Here is a 25,988-nt window from a genome sequence, read left to right as displayed (position 1 = left end):
GTCGGATAACCGAAAAGTATGAAAAAATACATTATTAGTATAGCGTATTAGGCCTGGTTTAAATACTAGCCTCCCTTTCATGGTCGAGCTAGTGCTGCCAGCTAAAACATGCAAAAATTTAACAAAAATAATATTAAAGTAGCCGAGACATAACCAAATATTGTAGCGCCATATCACTAACAGACATTTGAATTTGCCGACTAGAACGCGGTCAGTTAATCGGGGGTCAGATAATCGATGCTCTACTGTATAGTTAATGATTAAAAAAAAATAAAATAAGTTTTATATTTTAACAGAAATCATTTTTAAATTATTAATATAATGTATAACTATAATAAAAATACTAATGCATAAAAGTTATGTTTCTATCTTATTTATACAACATTTATATATAAAATTCAGAATTTTATCTATTTTCTATTTTCCTTATCTGATATACAAATTGTTCTATTAATGAAAATTAATTTGTGATAGTTCTTTATATTCTGTTCAAAATTTGAGGAAAAATTATTTTGAACACTTTTCAATGAACAAAATTTCAATATAATACTAAATAAGACATACATTCATAAAATATCTCTAATAAGAATATAATTTGAGAATGCTCTTCTAAAGATGAAATTTTTGATTTTGAAAACATTCAAATATCATAAAAAAAGAGCTAATTATTTAAAAAATAGACTTTGTTTTATTTAAATTTTATAATTAAGACATCCTTTTAATTTTTTTAAAAAATATTAATTTAAAAATTCCAAAATATTTTCACTAAGAATTTATTATTAAATTTACCAAAACTTCAGAAACAAATTTAATCAACTCATCAATTAGTAAAATTTATTTTATTATAATTTACTCTATTCACAATTTAATATTTGATATTTTTTCAGATATTTGGTGAGGCAGTACTTGGACTTTCGCAAGGCTCAGTAAGTGAATTATTATCAAAGCCAAAACCATGGCATATGTTAAGCATCAAAGGAAGAGAACCTTTTATCAGAATGCAATTGTGGTTGAGTGATGCACATAATGTTGAAAAATTGCAAGCAATTAAAAATGAGCGACGAGAAGGTTGTTATTATTTTTTTAAATCTTATTTAATAGTCCGAATTGATTAGTAATTTTAAGTCTAATAATGTTCATAAATCAAATATAAAAATTTACATTTTGTAAATACAATATACACTAATCTATTGCACTATAGACTATAAAATATTTTAGTATATATATAAATTAAAACATAAACAGATAAATTAAATAATACTATTGATAACAGTTTACCCATTTAACTAACATATTGATACTTATCATCTGTCATAAAACATCATTACCCCCATATTTTATTATAAATTTAAATCACGTACTTAATTCGTTTTAGCAAATATTTACATACTTAAGGATTATTTTTAATGAAAACTACTTTGTATTGAAAAATATACATTAAGTTTCATTTTATAAATTCTTTTCGATATTAATCTAACATTAACAAACATCTTAAATACGTGCATTTTAAATTTTAGTCACATAACTAATAACATCTATTAAATATTTCCTTAAAACATTCTGCATGAAAAATGAGAATATAATATTTTTGTTAAATGATAGATTGTTAATAGATATATTGCAATTCAATAGTTACTCTATAACTTTTTATAATAATCAAATAGTTTTAAATCTGAATTGGTTCTTTTTGAATGTAATCTATTCAATTAAATGTAAAAAACTATTTCAAAATAGTTGCCTTATTTTGAAATTAAACATCAGTTGACAAGCTTATCAATTGTCTATGAGTAAATAAATATTTGGAAATATTTTTATATAAATAATTTATAAATTGCAAAGATATATTTTAAAATATTTTCCTTTTCACATTGATGAATGGTCAGATTATTGTTATCCATGTTTACATTATTAATGTTTCAAAAAATTACACCATGCTGATTATACAAAGTGAATCATATTAGTATTTTACATGAACTACCTTCAAATACTATGTTGGCTTAATTTGCTTTGAAATTACATTATTTTACTATGTAAACAACATGAAAGCTTATGCTGTTTTATAATTTGTGTCTAAAGCCAAAGTTTATGACATCAGAACAATAGAAAGAGATCACAAACTTTATTGAAGTCTAAACATTTATTTACATGAGAAATAATTTCAAAGCTGATTTCATTGCAATTTTATAAAGAAACTTTTTAGAACAGATGTAGAATTTTTTTAAAAACTCTAACCAACTAAAATTTAAAAATTACAATGAAACTAGCATAAAATAAAACTGAAAAGACATCACTAATTAGATTCTGAATTAAAATTAGAAAAATTTTTAATGATTGTTAATAAATAAATAAACAATATAGATAAAAATTAAAAATATACAAGTTAGTTAGCTTTTTCAATTTCCAATTAAAATCTAATAAATGTAGATTAACATTACTTTTTGATTTAGTTTTCTACACAATAAATATCGGTTGCATTTAAATGTTTTCAGAGACTATGTTGCTTCTTGTTTTCTATGTTTAATTACTCTCTCTTCATTAATCTTGTTAATTACTATTCTCTCTAAAAACAAAGTATTTCCTAATTCCTGCTTAATGCTTTTTATTCAATGATTTCTTACTTTTACTCTAGTTCTTTCCATATAATTTTTCAACTTCATTTTCAATCAACTCATTATACACATATTGATATGAAAAGTTATGCACTGCAGTTAGTTGTAGATAGAATTGTTTGATTACTGCAAAACTCTATGTACATGATTACAGTTGTAATCTGATTGCACTTCAGATAATGCCATCAGTGTGTATAAAATTCACTACTCCAGAATTATATAAAAAAGCTTGAAGAGGCGCATTGTTTTCAGAATTTTCATTATACATGCTGTTTGAGATTTTCAAATGCCACATATGTCTGTAAGAATCAGTAAAAGAAATTACACTATAGCTGATGGAGTTCGAGAAAGGCAAAATTGTCAGACTGAAGGAAATAGAATTGCCTTTTGAATTGCTCACCATATGGACTATGAGGAGATATTGGGACCTGCACACATATACATCACACACAGATGATGGATGCCCCAGATAGACTGCTAGGAAAGATGATCATCTGCTCATGAGACAAACACAAACAACTGTGATACATCTTTTCCACTATTCAGAGATAGGTGAGAGCCTTACTACAGTATCTCTCCCTCTCTGTACCATTGGCAAGTGACTAGCAAGGATAAAGTTGCTTGCATTGCAACAACAAAGCATCCTGCTATTAGCATGCATGGACTGCTACCAACTGGCAGTGTATTGTTTTTAGTAACAAATCTCAGTTTTGTTTGAGAACAGATGAGCATCATACAGGTATACCTCGAGTTACGTCGTTCTCGATTATACATCGTTTGTCAAAAAAGTATATGGAAAAATAAAAATCAAGTTTAAGTCATTTTATTCGAATTTACATCCATCTGCCACAAATATTGAAGTCGTAATATCACTAGAAAAGCATTAAAAGCACATAAAATCATATTAAAATATGTACATTTACAGAAAATGTTAATATAATCATCATAAATGCTAGAGAACGAAACATGAAAACATCTGTGTTTCTGTGTTGTCGTCTTATTTAGCGGTCTTTAAGTGCTCATTATTGGCATTTTCTACCGTAGTTTCGACTTACGTCGTAATTACACAAGTAAATTCGACTTACGTCGCCTCTCCTGGAACCAATTACCGATGTAAGGTGAGGTATACCTGTATTAGAGTATGGAAGACTACTGGTGAACATTTCAATTTCCACTTTACTGTTGAGTGACATACTATCTCATAATGGTCTGGGGAGCCATCTCATATGACAGTATCCTTAGTATTGGTTCAAGAGACATTTGGAGCAGTACATTTAGGAAAGCTTGTAACCTCATGTATGGCATGACTGGGCCCAGTCATGCCATACATGAGGTTACAAGCTTTCCTAACAGCTATTTCTAGCAAGATAATACTTAGCTGTACACTGCAGTGTCTCTCAGGGATGTGTCTCTGTCATATTGGTACACCAACTTGGCCTTCCCAGTATCCAGACTTGTTGCCCATTGAGGATTTGTGGGACCAGATAGGATGCCAGCTTTGTTCATCTATGAGTATGAGGGATCTGGAGCTGCAGTTTGCTAGGTAGCATACAGTGCTTGTATGTCTTCATGCCTGATCATATTCCAATGTCTCCTTCTTAGTGCATAACTTTTTACTCAATGTGTTTCCTTCATTTTCCTCAATTTTATATATTTTATTGAAATTGATATTTATGAAAAATGGTAATACCAAACTGAAAAACAAAGATAAAAGACAAATTTATTCAAAGTTAATAGGTGCTCTCTTTATACTCAAACCATACTTTTCAAAATTTTGTCAATTGCAATCACTTAGTAAATGATTATAAAATTTAGATTTCATTTAAATAAATATTAAGACAAATCTTTCTTATAAATAAGCCAAAGAATTGATATCTTTATTGCAGTTAGAAATAATCTATTGATAAATATATTGGTAGAACTAAAATAAAATCTGATATACACAAATAAATAAATAATCAACACAAAATAAAAAAAATTATAGAGAGAAGGATATGTTCAATTTTATGATGTGAAAAAAAAAACAAATAGAAAAAATAGATTTAGTACTAAATCAACTTAATTCACTTTACAAAAAAAGCTGAAATCAATCCATGATGATGATAGTTTTCTTTAAGGTCTTCTAAAATAAAAAGTGGAAGAAATTAGTGTGATTTTAAATATAGAAATGCTCTTTATGAGAAAAACAAAGAGAAAAGATATATACAAATATGAGAAATTATTTATTGTGGAATCATCACAATGTTGAGTTGCAATTTTTAATCATCTTTTAATTTTAAAAATCATATAACTTCTGTTCCAGACTAGAAGTTTGAACATAATTAATCAGGGTCTTTGGTCCCTAAGCTTTCCATATCTAACTCCATTCTTGAAGGACAGATGGATAGAGAGATAATGGTGATAATATATTGGTGTGCAATTTGAAAATTGCAGCCCAGTAAACATCTAATAACCCAGTTTTTGATTAAGGTCAAGTGATCTGCCAGATTAAATCAGGCTATAATTAATAAGTTTTAATTATTAATCCTTAAGTAATTTTACTTAGAGATGCCATCTAATTGCTAGACAAACCTCTAGACAAAATTACTTAAGATTAAATTATTAAATATTACGATCATTTAGAGAAAACATACAGACTTTTTGACATCTGAAAACTTGATGATTTGTAATTATTCTTCTCTTCAATACACTCTTGTTTAATTTTCTAATTTTTGTTATGTTAGTAACTAATTACAGAAAGTTTTTCTGAAAAAGACAATATGAAAACAATGCATTACTCTTTCTGTATTAATGAAATTACAAATGTTAATAAATACATAATGAAATATTGTTTTAATATCATATAACACATAGCTATAAATTTCACTATAAATTTTTAAAATATGAATCATTTAAACTGAACTGTATGAATGAATATTATAGGATTGCATTTATAGCTGTTATATTCTGTTTATGCTGTTATGATAATATTTATATAATAAATATCATTATCATTATGTCTAAAACAGAAATCAAAGAATTCATTCATTTCTATAAAGCAAAATTTAACACTACATTTGAATTTTATATGAAAAAATATCAAAATTCACAAATGTTGATTAAACTAGGGATCTTTATATTTGATGAACGTTATTTGCATTTAAAATTATTGAAAGGTTTACATAGAGATAACTATCACTATAAGGGTAATAAAATTCTGCACACATTTTGAAATAATATAAAAAGTAATTGAACTAAGATGATACAATTTGTAGTAAAAAAAAGATTAATTCAGTTTTTATACATAATACAATACACCTCTAAACAAACATTATTAGTAGCTTATAACCAGGACTATTGAAAGGAGGAGCATTTTTCTCTGGGCTTGGAAAAAACTTAGGAATACATAGTAATTCCTATCTCTAAAAATTAATGCTATTTTTACTAAAAAAATTTTAAGAATGATTTTTATTAATAAAAAACATCTGTGTTTCATTTATTCAAAAAAAAGGCAAAAGGGCCTGTTCTATTCCAGGCTCCATACAAGCTCTTGACAGCCTTGTTCACTACACATTAACTGATCTTCAATATCACGCTACACATTATTGAGCATGTCTGTAGTGATAGTTTAGATAAAATCAGCAATTTTGTTTTTTATAACAACTAAATTGGTAACCATTCTGTAGATGTGATCCTTTTCATAACTTAAGAAAAAATCCAGAGATGAAATCCATGGGATAGACTTATTTCTGTCTATCCATCTGTTTGGGAAAGTCTCATTGGAGTTTAGATATTTATGCCAATGTGGTTGGCATAAACATCCAAACTCCAATGAGAAAAGGCACATGAAGTTTTAATTTTTGAAGTTGTGGAAAGAAACAAATCTATATAAACATTTGCATTGACTATGTTTATACAGGAAAAAGAGGCCAATGATTTTGTTTTGAAGCAATCCACAGCATACATAAGCTTTGGGCTGTCACAAATATATTTATATACCATGGAAGGATTCTCATATTCCCATATTCAAATGTTGTTGGTTGCGACATAGATGAAAGTTTGTTTCATCAGAGAAAAAGACTTTAGTTAAGTATTGATTGTCCTCATCAATATACATGAAAGTATGAACTGTGCAAATTCACTTTGTCAAGGTTTACCTTTTGGCTGAATAGCTTGGACAATTTGTACTTTACAGACATGCAATTTCAGTCATTTGTGTAGAATTTTTAGTACAATTGTCTTTGGAATGTGCAAATCAAATGATCATGGTGACTTGATTTTCTGGGCTATGCTAATAGGCTTCATGCACTTCACAGTCTCAGATGACATGAATGGTTGGCTACTACTAGACCAGTCAGCAACTAATTCTGTCTCCTTAAAATCCATATCCACCTCTTAATAAATTTAAAACGCATCTTTTCTTTATTTTCTCCCATGTCATTTCTGGACAGTAACCACTGACTTTGTCTCGGGCATCTATAACATACACTACCTTTTCCTGTAATATTGCCATTTTGGTTTCAGATGGTTTATAGTGCCCTGTGTCACTTAATCTCAAAAACTGAGTTGTTCTATTGCTGCAAATTGTATCATTTTAGGCCAAATCTTAGGCCACCTTCTTTGTCATACTGTTTCAAAATGTGTCAGAACTTTGTGATTATCCCATATATTATATTCTAGGAATCAAATATGTAATTACACTTATTTGATATGAAATTTTTAAAAATCATTTTATAAAATAATTTAAATTTTGCCTATGATAACAAAAAGAATTCATATACTATACAGATTTAAAGTTTTTGTATCAAATTTTCAAGTTTGTTATGCTTGTAATACTAGTAAGTTAAATTTAAAGATGCAATTAAATCTTTACAATTAGATAATTTAAAAACTTTGTAAAGATGTTAACTTCAAAATACTTCAAAAACTTATTTTAAATAAGCAGTCATCTTTCAGAGAAAAATCTATAATCATTTTTCATTACTTACATAGAAATGAGAGAGGGATTGGAAATTTTGTTTTAATACGAACTTAAATTTTTTAATTTTATTGAACATAAAGTCAAATGACAAATTACATGATGATAATTTGGAAATTTCATTATTTTATTATAGTAATAAAGAATTAATTTAATTACTTATTAAAGCCAGTTAAAATCCTCATTTCTCTATATCTTTAATAATTAGATAACTCAAACTTACTTTTATTAAAAATAAACTTTTGTTTCTAGTTGTGTATAAATTATTAAAAAATTTGTTTGAATTATCAAATTATTAAAAGTTATTTAAAATAGTGATTATCTTAGTTATGATAGAAATTCATTTAATTATTTTTTCTGGAATAGACATGACCAGCAAGAATGTGATGCTCCAGAAAGAATATTAGATTTCCAGAAATAATAGATAATAATTATTTAAATTTATTAGAAGAATGGGGTGCAAGTAACATTGTAACAGTAGCCCTTGCTGGTCATATCTATTTCAGAAAGTTTATTTAATAATGGTTTAAAAGTAGTTCATTAAAAAATTTGACAATTTAATTATCACTTGTTTATAACTTAACCAAGTTTACAGCTTTATATAAAAATATTTTATTTTCCACAACAGATATAGTTTTAATTGCTTGTTTTGCTTGAATTTTCAAAATTTAAAGTTTAAAAATTCTCATAAAAGTTTGATCAAAATTTCATTACTATTATTTTCTTGTTTCAGCTAACAAACGTCGAAGGAACAATGATTCTCAAGATAGTCCTCAACTCCAGCATGAAAAACATGTTTTTAATTTTAGTTTTGCACCACCTTCTCCCTACCCTCCAGTAAAAAAACCAAGAGTATTATTTTCAGAAGAACAGAAGGAAGCTCTGCGTCTCGCCTTCTCATTGGATTCATATCCTAGCACATCTACTATTGAATTTCTTGGAAGTGAATTAAATCTTTCCGTTCGCACAATTACAAACTGGTTTCACAATCATCGGATGAGAATTAAACAGTACAACTCTAATTCGGATGATTCAAAATCGGGTGAAACAGGAAATAATTCATCATTATCAGGTGTTAGAGAAAGTGCAAGTTTTGATCCAGTGCAGTTTCGTATTTTATTGAACCAAAGATTGGCAGATTTATCTAGGGAAAGAGGAGAACACTATAATCCTACTTTAAGTGGGATGTCACTTGTGTATACCTCACATAGAAATGGTTCTCCTTTATCATTGCATGGAGATGATGGGGGAACTTTGGATTTGAGTATGTCTAGTCAACATCATTCAAACAGTAGTACTACAGTATTCCATGTGAAAACTGAACCAAATAGCAGTACTGATGAACGCTCCAATAGTGAAATGAATGATGATTCTAATTTGTCACAAGATCAAACAATTACTGAAGGAAGTGATCATGAATCATTAGACGAACAGAGTAGAACTCAATCACCTCATCTTCCTGTTTCAACTCGATTGACAGTGTCAGGTAACAGTAGTAATAGAAGAAAACCAGCTATGCCCCAGTGGGTGGATCCAGGATTAGAGCTTTCACCAAACAGTGATGTGCGCAGTGACGATGAAGATGGACCATTAGAACAAGATAAAATAATAAATGGTGTCTGTGTGCGGCAAACTGTTGGTTTTGATCTTCCAATACCACAAGAAGAAACAGTTCATATTGAACCTACTCCAGCACCAGATGACAATATGAATAAAATATTAGATAATTCAAGTAAAGACTTAAATGGAAACAGTTTATCTAGAGACAGAAGCATAGATGATTTAGATAAAGAGGAAAGTAGGAAAGGAAATGATGAAGAACGTCAGAATAATATTAAAAGAATGGAGAGGTCACTGAGTGAACAAGATGAAAGTTGGGATATGGTTGAAACTGATGATGAAAGGCAAACAAACATTGATAAATTACAGCAAAGAATCGAACAGACAGAAGAAGATGATGACTGGGAGTTTTAATAGTTTTTCTTAAAAGATAATAGTGTGCTGAAATTTAAAAATTTGGGAAGATATGATTGCTAGTAATTAGCAACAATTTGGTGTGTGAGTGTGGCCTTAAGTAGCGTTCACATTAGATAGGAGGACAAAGTCGAGATGTGATATTCTCATACATGGCCTTTGAAATCCAGCCATAGGCTTCGGATATTCTCAGTCTCTGGAACAAAACAAACAAAAAAAAATGAGCTTACATCTTCAAGGTGAAATTGTTGATGTAGGATGGACATAGCACAAATACTGTGTTCAATGTTGACATAGTACCCACCTTTGTAAATTTTGTTAATGTCTTTGTGTGAGATATTTCTCACACTTAGTCCTATTTCATTGGGACATATTTATTGTAAATACATGTAATTGGTGCACTGCTCCCTGTTGCTCATAGTATAGGATAATAAAGATCAAAAGCCATTGTTTCATATTCCCCCCTTTATGTTTTCATTTGTTTGTTTGTTTGTTTTATCTGAGTTATCTTCAGATTGTCAAGTGTATAATTGTAGGTCTTGCATGTTTCTTTAGACAATGTTGTCTGTTTTTTGATCTATTTAAGGGGTTTTAATAACCTCTCGTTATTTATCCAATTTTGGGAATTTACAATCTCCAGACACATTATAGTGTGATGCCTTCCTCAGCCTCCCACTTGTCTTTCAACCAGGCGGTGCTGGAGTAACTTTTATACCCTAAATACCAGTGGACAGTAGGCTGTGTTGTGTCAGTATTTACCCTTAAATTTGTGGGGTTTTAATAGGCACTCTAGTCCATTGATCTTCTTTCATTTTAATGCTTTCCACTAATTTCTAGTCTTTTAAATAATCAATCTATTTCTGCATTTCTCTTCCATCTTAAATTTGTATCTTCCATGGGATGTGCAAAAAATTTTAAATCTATTATATACAAAAGCATTATGAATGAGTGATGTATATAAGTATTGGTTATACATATTGTGAATGTGTTCCGTAACACAAATTTGTTATTCTTCAAATAGCACAAAAATTGTTTAAATCTCTTATATGTTGGAAAAAATATAAAACAAGATATTTATGAGAGAATGATAGTCTGCTGTAACTGTAAAACAGTCTGCCAATAGATTATATTTTAAATGTTTTTACTATAAATTTTGTAGGTCTCTTTTATGTTAAATGTTCATAATTGTGTGAATTATAAATTGTTTATTTTGGAATTAAAATGATTTATAGTTTTTGCTATAAAATTTATTCATACCATTTTGTAACTGCAGACATTAGTTTGTTCCCAGAAATGTCTTATTTTTACATGTGACGGGTTGATTTATTATTAAGATCTGTTTTAAGAGTAAAAGAAAATGAAATGCTTTATCTTTAATAACATTTTTAAAATATGAAAGTAGTTATTAAAATGTTATCCTTTAATATCAATTAGTCACAAATTCTTACTGTTATTATAAACTGTATTATTCTGCATGTAATGCTATAAATGAATTTAAAACCATTGTTTTCTTTTGTCACATCCTTGATAAAAATATTTTCTAAAAATAAATGCAGTGTAATTATAACAAAAATAATATATACAGCATATATTGAAATGCAATGCAGCATTAACAATGCAAATTGCTGATCTACTGTGCTTTTTATTGTATTCAATAATTGAAATTATAATGTACAACATGATTTCTAATGGGAGAACTATTTGGAATACAAGTTACTGTGGTTTCATTGCTGGTGCCATGATCACAAAGTTTGTTTGGATAAGGGAAGTGGCATTGATCTGAAATGGTCAGAGAAAAGAAATGCTTTGTGATTGCATCAGTAATACAGTATTAGTGTTGTCATGCATTTAATGCATTTATTTGTTATCATTATTAATATCCATACTATGTGGCATAAACCATAAACAGCCACAATGTTTGCTGCCATTTGTTAGTGTGTTAAATCAATAAGGTGACGAGTGGAACTCCTGTCTGAAGTGGCTGGTAGATGTATGTATGTGTTCAGTATCGTGTAGTGTTTGTTAAAATTTGGTCAGTACGTGTGACTTCCAAGAAGGACCTCCATTTCATGTTGGCACATTTGAATGTTTCATAATTTTGTACATCATGCCCATTACATGATATGTTGCATCACTAATAATCATTATGATTGAAAATATCCAGCCATATCAGGCAGAATAACTTCACTCCTCTTACAGGGATTAAAAATCCAAAGGTGCTTAACTCTTTGTGATTGCTTTATAATTTTTCATTCCCCTTTGGCTCCTATGTCTACGGCAATTTTTTTTATGGACTAGATGTCTTAAACCCTCCATCCGGTGGCCAGTGTTTAAAATATTGTGTATTATTAAGTGTGTATCTTGTGAAGTTCCCACAATAGTCAACAAAGAAAAAACCTATATTGATCATTAAAATTGGGAACTAAATGGAGGGGCTTTTGAATTGTATTTAAGCAGTATTATTAGCAGTGTAGTGTCATCATTTGCTCTTCATTTACTTTATTTTAACTTGTCAATTCTATACCTAATTAAGCTACTAATTCTAGAAAAAAAAAACAAAAACCTATTCCTAGGAAGAATTTAATATTGTAGATAAATCCCTCTCTGTTGAGAGATTTTCTGTGACTCAAATTACATTTCTCTAATAGCTAAGTTTTTGCTCTTAACTGCTCTTAACTTTTTCAGGAGAAGTGGCTCCTGTGCATACTGTCTGATTTCATTGTATCTGCTGATAACAACATGCCAGTGCTTACAATGCTACTATTTGCCTTTTCCAAGCTGTTCTGTCTGAGAAACAAAGTTTTTCATCTGCAAATCTTGTGGAATTTTCTGCTGTGGAGTGTTTCTCTGCAGTCACTAGTTATAGATAGTGCAATGTATTTATGAAAAACTTTGCCTTGTATGCAGGCTATTTTTATCAAGGCCTTTTTCCTCCATTTTATGTCCTCTAAGCTTGCTCTGGAAATGAATGCCTGTATGTTTGATATTCAGATTGATATTACTATTTTTATTCTACTTTCAAATGATAATAAAGTTGGACCTTCTCAGTCTTGAACTGGACATTTATTTGTGTGTGTGGTCAAATAATTCTACTTGCCTATTAAAATATATATAAAAATTACACCAACACTTAAACTTTACACTTCAAGCACAAACATTAGTTTGATAAGCTAAAATATCTGTTCAATAATTGATATTAGATAAGGAAGCCCTTATATATTGGCAACTAAAAAATGAACGCATTAGAAATGTAATTTTATTATTATAATTTATTTATAATAAAAATTTAGACTTTTTAAAACAAGAAAACCTGATAGAATTTTTATCCTATGAGTAGTTTAATTCAAAATTAATATTTTTGATAGTTTATGTTATATTTATCTATTCAAACCAACTTTAGAATTTTAAAATTTAAACTTATTCTTAAAAATATTTATTTTTTTTTATTCGGAAATATTTTTCGAGTAAATTTTAAATTCTTATTTATGATTATTTTATCAAATAAATGATACTCTAAAATTCTATTCATAAGTTTTATTATAAAATCCATAAGCTTACTTTTTTAAAGAAAATTTCAAAATATTATTTACGTTGATATTATTGTTAAGTAACTTTGTCATTTTGTAAATAAAAACTTGTATAAATAAATCATCAAAACAACCATATTCATTTTTATTTAAATCTGTAAAATATATATAACATTATAATATAAATATCACAGAAATCACATGGGAATATTTAATACATTTAATCTGTTTTTCCTACTTAAAAATTATTATAAACTTTAATTATTGTTTAAATTTAAATTTTATTAATTAAAATATCAAAAAAATTTTTATTATTTCATATATGCTAGGAAATATAATTAATTAATTATCAAATTTTAAATATAATTAATAAATTATTAAACACAGACATAATATATTTAAAAAAACTTTAATACATATGTAACATTTTCCTTTAAATATCATAAAATCATAAAGTTTGGCTTTACTAAATTTTTATAAGAATTTTTACAAATAAAAATAATACATAATTTATTAATACAACAAATACGCATATCATATTAAAATAATGCATAAAAGTTTATCAAGCTCATGAAAATATTTACAGTTTTTACAATATAAATACAGAGAATGATTAAAAACTATTTTTGACATACAAAAATAACCAATGATGACAATAAAAAAAAGTAAACTATAACTACATATTGACTTAAAATCATGGTTCATGTTCTTATGTTTCAAATGTATATAATTATATATAATTTTTAATTGTTCAATCCTAACATGTATTTTACTATGTTTTCTTTATTGTCTTGAGTTAATAAAAAATTGATTTTAAAAATGATTTTTAGATTTTATTTATTTTTTGATTATAAAAAATTATTTATTTATTTATCATTTATCGTAAACAGTTTTTACTGTAAATCACAGTTATTAAAATTTGATTATCATCAATCAAAATTAAAAATAATTAATAGATTCACAAGAATAATGATCCGTATTCTTTCGAACAGAATAAAGGTTATTTGAAAGAAGGAATGGGATCATTAATCAAACGAATCAATTTGATTATTTTTTATTACTGTATTATTTTAATATGATAGAAAATATTTTTGATTATAGCTGATGCACAATGCAATCTTTCTTGCATCAAAAAATTGCAATAGAATTGCAGTATTTCAAGCACAAATGATTCAGAAATGCACTATGAATCCACCTTGTAATCTTCACGACTCGTGTTATTGACAGTGATTGTATAATTTCATTTTGACATTTAAATAATAAATATTAAAGCTGAAATAATAATCTAAAAATAAAATTTTTCTATTTTAATCATTTCAGATAAATTAAATGTGTCTAAATTTTGAATTCTCACAATGATATAAAAATTGTAAATGCACTTATATGAAAAAAATATCAGTGTTAAAATATTTGATTGAATGCATAAGATTCTATACTTGTACAAAAGCTACTTAAAAAATTTATTTTAATACATAAATACTTTTTATTTTGATCAGAAAATATCTTTGGATTAAATAAGAGTGTTTTTGACTCTGATTTAAAAATAATTTATTCTTAAATAAATATAATATAAAAGAATGAAAACAATTAAATTCCCAATTCCATAACTAATCACTCCCAGGCTAATGTAAAAGTCATTAAATGTTTAACATAAAATTTTCTGGTTCAATTATTAACTGATCATTAAAATATAATAAATTTTTTTAATGTTATTATGCATTTAAATATAAAATAACTAGTAATACATATATTTTTCTTACAATATGAATTCAGGTTAATACTATTATAGAATAATGAAATTGTATAAAAATTAAAACTTAGCTGTAGATGTAATTAAAGAAAAACAATTCTGAATTCCCACCTCTTTAATTTCTTGGTTATCTTTAGAAAAACATTAGCTAAATATGATTCCTATTTAGAAATCAAAAAGCTTTATTTAATAAAATATATAATTTCTTTTAAGATAGTTTTTGTATAAGTATTAAAAACTTAATGATAAACTAAAAAAATTTTTCTGCTATATTATCAAATGAAGAAAAGGAAAATTTTTATCTCTAGAATGTTTTCAGTCCCAAATATTTTCTAGCATGTATCAATTATATTTATCAAATTCTTTAAATTGTGTTATATTACAATATGTATTTCATCAAAAGAATTAAGTTCTTTTAAATAATTTATGAATCATATTCTATGCTCTTTAGCAATTCTTCTTATCTTTTATTTTTTTAATATTGATATAAAAAATTTGTATAAATGTTTACATAAGGAATTTTTCAAAAAAAAATCATTTTATCCATCTTTTATTATACTATATGTTTACAATAAATATATTAATTGAAAATTAAAATTTGTTTCAGATCATTATGACTATTACCTGTATTTATAATTTTCTCAAAGATTTTAATCCCTTCTCAATGACAAATCTATTATAAATTTAAGATATTGAAGCATTGTTATTCATTTTTTAATATTGTATATTTCCAGTATATTGAAAAGTAACATATTTAATTATAGCTAAAAATGCTAATTACATAAAATAAATATACAGAAGAAACTGGAAGTAATTACAATAATAATAGGGTGTTTTAGAAGAGAAACAATTTCATAATTACAAGATTATGGTACAAGTTACTTTTATTACTTTTATGCACTTAATTAAGGAAATAGAAAAACAGCAGAATAGACATATAAATGCTTATTTTGATTCCTCCAACCAATCACTGTTAAGACAGCCATAATTCCAACCAATCTTCACTTCAATTTTTTTATTTAATGTGATACAGTCTGCAATGTACACATACATTTTCACTTTCTCTCTCTTTATAAGAACTCTTTCTTAAGTTTTTCTCCTTTTATATACTCCAAGGTTTTTTTTTTATTTAAAATTTGTTTAATATATTAAAAATGAAATTAGAATTGAATTAATATTGGAAATTTTACTCTGTCAGACAGATCATGGTAGAAAATTCTTTTACTATTTTATCTTAAATAAGATGAAGTAAATTTTTATAACAAAATAAATTTTCCAATTTTGTAAACTCATCAGACTTTACTTATAACTAAGATATTCTTTATATTTTAAATTTTAAACTTCAAACATTGTGACAACTTCTTTACAACAGGAATGAGTAAAGAATGAAAATTTCTGGAAAGAATTTTTGTCAGTTCGAAAGAATTTAATCCAAGTTATATATTTAAATGATTTGTCAATTAATAACAATTATCCTTTAAATATAATCTTTAAAATGTAGCATTTAAAAATGTTCTTTAATTATTTAAGCATGATAATTCAAAATCTGATATTGTAATATTATACGAAAGATTTTTTAATACACATTTTACTTTTATTATTCAGAAATCAATTGAAATATTTAAAAGGAAACTAGAATATTATCAGATACCCACAAAATAGTAAACTAAATTATTATATTTATGAAAGTACATAAAATTATTCCATAACACTTAAAAGAATACAATAAAATAAGAAAATTACGGTATTCTTCTTTAATATGATTCATAAAATTGTTGTTTTAATTATTTTCTTTGTATAAATCTGATTATAATAAAAATTAAAAATATGGAATAATGTTTAAAATTATTTGATATTAAAAGATTTTGATAATATAATATACATGCTTTTATCGGTATAAATTTATTTTTAGTGTGTATTTATTTATTTTTTTCACAAATATTTTCATGAATTTTTGTTTAAAATTTATATTATATTGCATAAATTAAATGCATATTCAATTAAAACTTTATATAATTACAGCACAATTAAAGAAATTACAAATAGAAAATGATGAACATATCACACTATTGCAAGAAAAGAATGCATTTATTGAAAAACTAGAGAGTGATTTAGCTCGAGTAAAAAATCTCTCATATATATATCGAGGAGAGGGAGAGGTTTGTTGAATAAATCTTTTTACTCGAATAAGAGATTTTACTTGACAATTTAAACTTTTATATCACTTATTTGAATCTGTTGTTAATTATTTATTTTTAGGGTCAAGCTGATCTTTCAGTTCTTCCTTCAGAAATTGTTGCTGAAGCTGCAAACGAACCAAAAAATCAGTTTTCAGGTTTGTTAATTTTAATATTGTTGTTTACAAATATTTTTTTCAGATCAGTTTAGCTTCTTTCAGATTAAAGTAACATTCCAATATGAACAAAAAAGCAAGCTCTGATTAAAGAAGCTATATAATGTATAAAATGACAGAATAAAATTTTAATAACCTATTTTTGAGAGAATAAACAAATTAAGTTAAAATCCATTATAATGCAAGCACTTTCATCCTCACTAAAAAATTTTGTCAAGCAGAATTCCAAAAGAACAGAAAAATTCTCAGAACATCAAAGTTTAAACACATTTGAACAACTGCAATGGTACATTAAAAAATATATATTAACCAGTGGTTTGTAATAACAGTAAAAATTGCCTTAAATAATTTATAAGATTCTATTTATTGAATTATCTCGGAATATTTAATTCAATTATCTTGGAAATGTATAATTACCAATGCTGTTTTATAAGCCTAGCCAAATTTCATTCAAGGATATAATTAAAATCTAAAGCCAATCAAAACAGTTTGGTAACTCACTTACCTGTAAGAATGTCTTTTACATATACTCACTTACTTCTTTAAATATGTCAACAATGTATGATTATGGCTCATATACAGTTAAATGTGTTGTTAAACTCAATAAGTGGAATCTATGGATATTTGTATATCCCAATTTCTATTAAGGATCTTCCAGTGAGGTACATAAGTACAGATAAAATAAAGTTATATGCCTTCCTTACGTAAGTAATCTGCTTATTAACTTATCTTGCAATATTATTATTGTTTTTGCATATCAGTATATTTTTTATTCATACTTAAAAAGAAAAAATGAGGCATTGTATAGTTTACTGTGAAGCTTATTAAAGGTGTTTTTAGAGTAATCTACAGCAATCATCTGCTCGTAAATATATTTCATCATTAATTTATGAAGAAGAGGCATCTAAATATGCCTAACTAATAATAACGTACAGTAAGATGCTGAATGTGAATTAGATATAAACTGTAGAGTTACATATAGAAAAATGTAAGGAGTGCATTAATTTACTTATGGAACACTATGGAAATTAAACCAGTGGAGATTCTAGTAGCATTTAAATCTAAAACAAATCAATTTGCTAATTAATTCCAATGAAATACTCCAACATTATTTAATAAATGTGATATCTTATAAAATCTTTTAAAGAATAAAAATGTTCTGCACTCCAGAAACTGGGCTGTACAATATTGTAAAAACTCCCTATCTTGATATTAACCCAGCAGTGATGCAAGTTCATGAAAACACTGTAGTTTTATAAACTCACATCACTGCTGGGTTAATATTCAAGGTAGGGAGTTTTTACAAAATCATTTAATATATTTTTTACTGTTATTAATATTTTTTAAATAATATTCTATCATATTACTAAAGTTCTCTTATTTATCAATAACAATTTTAGAGCAATAATGTTATCATTGTTTAATAAATGTAACATATAAGAATTACATCTTGTAGAACAAAAATGTTAGATTTTTTTTAAATCAAATTTAGACAAATTCAAATTAAACTTGGTATTGATAGTTTTACTTAATCACAAAACTATTTTAATATAAGAATTTGTTAAATTATATATTTTTAAAATCCTTGAATTTTTCTCCATAACTAAAAAAACTATGAAACAAATACAGTCTTCTGTTGAAATTAAACTATAAATTTCAATATTCCTGATGTTTCCAACAATTTTATTTCCATTGCTTTAAATTATTATTAAATTTCTATATACTTTTAAATTCTAAAAGAATCAGTTTCATAATTTTTAATAATAATAACATTCAAGAATTTGTAAAAGAAATTTTTAAGTGTGCATAATTTTAATTTGTAGATTTGTAGTATATGAAAAACTTTATTTAAAAGATTCTGAAGAAGGTTATCAACATTTGAAAATTTCAAATTGAAGTGATTAAATAAAAAATTTAAATAATATATATTAAGTATTAAATTTAATTGATAAAGTTCATATTTTAAAAAGTAAATTATTATTACTATTATTACAGCTAGTCTTTACAATGAAATGAATACAGCTGCTGAGACATTATTGCCAATTATATCAAGTCAAAGAGAACGATTTCGTCAACATAATCAAGAATTGGAAGCTGTGAGTGTTCTATAATTAAAATATATATATATATATATATTTTAATTATAATTATTATAATTATATTATATTATATTGGTATACTTGAAAATTACAGATTATAGATCTTCTGACCTGCTTTGCGAAAAAGCACAGATAAAAAAGCAGGGGAAAATGTAAAAAAACTGACATTTACAGTAAAATAGACCATACATTTCTCTATGCTTTTATTTCTGGCTATGCTAATGATTGTACTTTATAGTAGCTTTTCCACTTTTTGAAGTGCTCTAGCAATTCATCCAGTTGGGGATTTTAAGAGTATAGAAATACTCATTGTGATGAATAGATGACCAATGTGGTAAGTGCATGTAGTGAGTGATTCACAAAGAGAATATAACACACAAATATGTTCTCGTCACCCATGTTTATTTTGCTCTACAGGATTCTTTTACAATTCCGACACTCCTCGTTTTTTCACTATTAATCCTTTATACATATAATTCCAGCAGATGTTCGAACAGAATTGTTAAGTAACTTCGCGACAAAGGAATATTTAGCGCATTACAAAATAAGGAACTAAGACTAAATACTTAAAACTACTTATACTAATATTATACTAATAAAAAGGATAGAGAAGAAAAGATAGACAATAGGATAGTTGGATAAATGATAGAAAAGAATGGGTACCCAAAGTGTCGACGATCTTGAGGTGATGGTGGCGAACGCTAGAATATTAACTTTCTTCGTTGTTGATTTGTGGACGTCTCTCCGATCCTCTCAATACGATACTCGAGGTTCCTATATCGAAATATATTTCGGAGCCCTCTCAAACGCTAGCTTAGGCTTAACGTCCCCTTTATCCTCCAGTCGATGCCAGAACAACCTGGAGGTCTTCACAATACGTCCTTTCTCTTCGACGTCCCAGTCCAAAGTGAGCTCTTGTCCACCCTTAGGCCCTCAGGCTACCACCTTTCCTTTTGTCTTTCAATTAGGTCACCACCATTTGAACAGGGAAGGGTTAGGGAAGACAGAAGTTTCTAGGAAAAGATAGTCAAAAGAACTAATGAAGAGGAAGAAAATGGAATAAATACTAAAAATAAAATATATTACAATATACAAACTAAGGCGCACGACCACACCAAAAAGCTAAATTGGTTGCCCGCTTCTGGGGATCTGAATTTGTGTCTGGTTCAACCCTTAAAAATTATCATAGTGATCTGGTCTGGATACGTTGGCCTACTATTCTCCATCCACTCTTTGTGTTTGAATATGTTTGGCATAACATTAACAAACTGACTAGAATTACAGAAATACATGCAAAAATAGTTGTGTGAACAGAACATGATATTTGCAAAGTGTCCACTTTTCAGCTGGACAGTTTGCAGTCTTCAAATTGGAACAATGATAAAAATTCAGTTTTATTAAACACTGCAAACTCTTTGAAAAATGAATTTTATTCATCTGAATTGTAATTAAAAAATATCAATTTAGAAAATTTAATTCAATTACACTTTCAATATCATAAATATGTAATCAGTATTTTTAATATAATTGTATCTTTCAAAGAAAATTTTAAAAAAAATTTCAATTCTCTATAATTAGTTTACAGTTCTAGAATAAAATTCATTCTGTTTTAAATATAGATTGTTTATTCTGAAAAAATCATCAAATTAGAATATATTTTGTTTTATGTAAAACTAATAGAAAAATACTTTACTGGAGACAAAACAAAAAAATTCAACATAATTTCAATTAAAAAAGGCAGAAATATATTCACATTTAATGGTATTTATACAACCATGTCATTTTATCATTGAAGTGACAAAGAAATAAATATGTAGAACATGAATATATTAATAATCAATTTTTTTAAGAAATCAGCCATTTCCAAGAATAGGAAGTTTGTCTGCATCCCTACTGTCGACAACATCATATGTATTAGAAAAATGACAAAATTGAAGACTAAATACAAAAATGTGAAATCTACATGTATACATTTTGAAGTCCATTCAAAACCATCAGAACACAATTAACACTAGCAGAGTTGATCTTTCATTAGAGGTGGAGAAGAACCTTTAAGGAAAATATACATTGCTAGTGTTAATTTTGTTCTGACAGTTATGAATAGCTATGTAGAAGACTTCAAAATGTTTTAGTATTTACTCTTCAATTTTCCCTTTCTCTAATACATTTTTTTCCTGGTTAAATTTTAAATTTTAATTGTTACATATATATACACAGGGTGATTTGCTAATTATGACTCAAATTCACGATCAGATATCTTTCATTCTACTAGTCGAATATATATAAAGTTTTGAAAACTGGTAGATGTCACTGTTCTTTGCATTCTAAGAATGTTTGGGTTTGATTGTTCTAAAAATGGAGGCAGCAGTTGCGAGCAAAGTTGATGTATGCATCAAGCTTCTTTCCAAAGAATGTCTTTCATCCTGCACCGTCTACAGTTAGATTCACCGTCTACAATTGATGTTTCCCAGTCTACAGTTATCAGAGTTCTTGGTAACAAAATGAAAAAGTGACAAGTGAGTGCTTCTGGTGAGTTACACTGAATATTTCCAAAAGCTCACAAATCTCGTAGTAAGGAGAATATAAGGAAAGTTAAGAAAATGATTAGAATAGAAAATCCACCTAACCAGAGGACCATAGCAAAACACCATTATACCACCATAGCATATCTCAATACACCATTATACATAAAGATCTGCAAACAGCTACCAGGAAAAACAGCATATGCACATTGCCTCACATGTGGGCACAAACAAAACCGAAAGACTAGCACAAAAAAGCTCTTTGAGAGGCATCTGGCTGGAGGAAAAAGCAAGTATATGGCCACCTTAGATAAAGTGTATATATACCTTGATTATTGTAAATAGAACTCAAAAAATTCTGCAAAAAAGTGAGACATAATTAGCAAATCACCTTCTCTATGTCCTCTTTTATAAATCTAGATTACAATTTGGCTGTTATCATTTGATTTTAGAATTTCTAAGATATTTGCTTGGTTCCATAATATATTTATTTATTTATTTATTTATATTGATATATAAGTCACAAAATTGTTATGATGTATGATTACCACTCTCCAAGCAACAAACAAACACATACAAACTCCATAAAAATCACAAATTAAAAATTACCACAGTTAAAAATACATAGCCTTTTGTATAAAATGATTTAAAATGAACACAATCCAAATGTAACAAATGTTCAAAATTATACATATGCATAATACTATGATAAAAGAAAACATGTAAAACATTTAGCAATAAAATTAGGAAGGCATAAGAAAGGTAAATTTTGAATTTAAATGAGTAGAAATATGCACAATAATAAAATCCAGAGATAAAAGACTGTTAAAAAACTTAAAATATGTTAAATAATTGAAATATTTTATCCTATTTTAAGTTATACAGAAGGAAAATTAAGACATGATTATATAATATCAATAGATTGAATATAAGGAAAATTACTCAATTTATTAAACAAAAAAACACCCTATCAAGCACCTTAATAATATATCAATATTCTTGTTAAGTCTCATGGACTATGTTGTCATTCTCTTGGACTTTACATAAATCAGTACATTTTCCAAGTCATTTATTGTTATAAAAGTTTATTTTATTGATATCATAAAATAAATTATACATAATCATAGAATAAATGCCATAAACCTTGAAAAATAGAAACACTAAGTCTATTTTTACTTATGTGGATATTTGATGATTTAATATATTAGAAATTAAGTTGTGTGTGTAAAAATTATGACAAGTATTAAAGTTTAAATATTATTCTAGGAAAATTCATCACTTCAACAAAAGCTTACGACAGCTCAGAATGATATAGAAAGACTTAGAGCAGATAATGTTAAATTATATGAAAAAATTAGATTTCTTCAAAGTTATCCATCTCAGGTAAGTGTACTTCATTTTATTTCATAAAATTAATATTATCATTAATAACTATATAAAATGATTTATTTAATTTATTTTATTTAAACATCATTTATTTTGAATATAGCATTTATTTATTTATTTACTTACCAAATCAACCTACAGGAATCCCCAATTACAGATCTGTTTAACATACAAAGAATATAATAAAACATAACATAACAACATTGTATACATACATACAAAACATTTGAATTGAATTTAATACATAACTAAACATAAAAATTGAAAAATGTTTAAACTCCTCTTCATCTTCACTTTCATTTCAAAAGTTGGCAATGAAAACTTCCTTCTCTATTGAATTGTAACATTGATTTTCAGATTCAAAGTGAAAAATAAATTTACATATTTTAATATGGTCTCTCTGTTTTGCTGAAATAAAGACCTTTTCTATTACTTTTCTTAAACTCATTAGTTATAATTTTTTAGAAAATAAGTTAAATTTTGTTAGGAAATAAGATGTAGTAAATATTCTGTAACTTTTGCCTTAATTGAAACATGGTTATGATTAATACTTACTTTGTAAGAGAAATAAAACACTGAGAAAAAATACTCGCAATCTGCTATCCTGAGGTTCAGGTATATCCCCAAATGCCTGAATAACGGGGATGCAGAATTCTCAAAACTACTTGAACATGACACCAAAAGTAATGATGATGGGTGCAGGTGCACCCCAGGTAGACTTTCAAGATTAAGACAGTCAATGACTTGCTATCCATAGAGACGCAGATAACTACTGCACCAGGTTACATGGAATCAGTTCATCCAGCAATCATTCAATTGAGAATGCTAAATGTTTCTCATACACTTTCCAGATATTACAACTATTGATCAGTTGGCAGGGATATGACTTTGTAAAATTCTGTATGCATTGTCAATAATGATGAATATTCTAAGATTATCATAGTCACTTCCTTACCACATAAATTTGCCGTTACTGAGTGAATAGTCATTTCTAACACAACTTTGTTATTACCAAGTTTACACTAAAATTTTGAAAAATTTTAATAATGTGTGCAAGACCTTATATTTGTCAAAAACATTTTTTGTACAGTGTCTTCAGTATGTGAATAATGTTGGGAAAAAATTTACACTTGAATTTGCTAATTTTGAAAATAAGTTTTGGACCCTTCATTTTTCCTGCTTACAATGAAACCATCAGAGATAGCACTCAAACTTTGCCGAGTTTGATATATGCTATATCATGGTAATATCCTTCTAGCAAGCCACAGTAAAGTCATATGATGCAACTCTCAAGCATTCATGAGAAAAGTGGGTTTAAATTCTTCCATGTTCCTTATGTACTGTGTTATATGGATAATATGTTAACAGCAGCATAGCCAGATGGATAGGGTGTTTGATTACTATACTTTATATTGCAGATTTTCTTAGTTTTTCTAATCTGCATTAGAGCAGATAATTGTGCTGAGTATTTTTCTGATTTTAACAAAGAAAATTTGTATTTTGTCGTTACAACATTTATTTGATGTGCACTTTAAACATTTTATTTATTGCAATTCAACATTTTAAATGTTGTATTTTCAGATAAATGCATAGCAGACTACACAATAACAAAAATCTCCTTGCAAATTTTGCATTATTGGTGTAGCAATGTGAACAGGTTGAGGGATTCACACAGTACAAACTTTTTTTAGTTATTACAATTGTAATTAATTGCTGAACAAGTTTGCATTACATGAAACCTTTAACTTGTTTATGTTGTTACACCAGTAATTCAAAACTACAAGAAAGGAACATTCTATATACCCAAATACTTTGCTAATAATACAATATTGAAATAAGTGGAAAATAATTGAAATTTTTTATTGCATAGCAAACAGATCTTATAATTAGAGAATACTGATTTTTCTGTGTTAAAAATTAAAAAATATGTTGCACTCATAATCCATTTCAATGCACATTAGACAAAAACTTAAAAAAACGTAAGATTCGAACCTGCAACATACAGTATAATAGTTGAACACCTTATCCACTTGACTATGCCACTGTTAACATATTAGCCATATAACATGGTACACAAGAAACATGGAAAATTTAAACTCATTTTTACCATGAATGCCTGAGAGTTGCACTGAGTGGCTTTTCCAAGAATTACTGAAGAGTAGTAAGGGGTTGTTCTGGAAAATTTTTAAAAAATCGCCAACCATTTTGCCAAATTTTTTTTGCCACTTCAAATTATTTATCATCACTAGTTTTATGTACTGATTAATGCAGATTATGGTAGTCTTATTAGTTTGGAGTCTGGAAAGCAAAAGTAACATGTTAAGCTATCACTTTAAAATAGGAATTGTTTTCAAATAATTTTTTAAAGAATAATCCCAAATAATACATTTGATCACAGTACTTAAACTGTATTTCACAAGTGTCAAAATTTTTATGTTTTAGTCTACTGATAAAAGGTCAAAGTGAAAAAAAATCACACCAAAAAATTCCCCAAATTTTTTTGTTGATAAAAAATCTCCAATCTTGCAGTTTTCTCAACTGAAGGTAATTTTTATGCAATGCCACCCAGCATTTCTGGAAATGCTGGGCATACAAAATGACTTCATTTCTCAATGTCAATTGCTACTTTCCTCCCTGAACTTGCCACATGATGTCATGACATGATTAGGTGTATGGTGCATGGGAATCCCATCATATGAAAGCTTGATATTCTGCTGTTTTTCCTGAAGCATGATTCAATTTCACATTGAATGTCAAAATAAGCAGACTAGGGTTTTTATTGCCACTTTGATAAAAATATTGCCAAGTGGC

General features: G+C 27.1%; 1 protein-coding gene across 16 annotated transcripts in view; it reads left to right on the top strand.

Moving 5' to 3' along the window:
* The window catches only part of LOC136985016 (homeobox protein cut-like 1), a 223,805-nt gene that overhangs the window by 178,878 nt on the left and 18,939 nt on the right, over positions 1-25,988 (top strand). For 14 of the 16 annotated variants that reach the window (XM_067282181.1, XM_067282188.1, XM_067282182.1 and 11 more), the window contains 2 exons: positions 888-1,068; positions 8,300-12,600. In XM_067282181.1, coding sequence (XP_067138282.1) covers positions 888-1,068; positions 8,300-9,540 — 1,422 coding nt within the window. In that variant the 3' untranslated portion in view covers positions 9,541-12,600. Of the gene's footprint in view, positions 1-887; positions 1,069-8,299; positions 12,601-16,839; positions 16,977-17,076; positions 17,153-19,165; positions 19,267-23,057; positions 23,175-25,988 lie in introns of those variants that run through there. The other 2 variants (XM_067282196.1, XM_067282194.1) reach the window with 1 other exon arrangement.

Source organism: Centruroides vittatus, unplaced genomic scaffold (assembly GCF_030686945.1).
Source record: "Centruroides vittatus isolate TY-2023 unplaced genomic scaffold, ASM3068694v2 contig_943, whole genome shotgun sequence".
In the NCBI taxonomy this organism is placed as follows: Eukaryota; Metazoa; Arthropoda; class Arachnida; order Scorpiones; family Buthidae; genus Centruroides; species Centruroides vittatus.
Note: the sequence above shows the minus strand (reverse complement) of the source record. Positions and strands in the feature narration are given on the sequence as shown.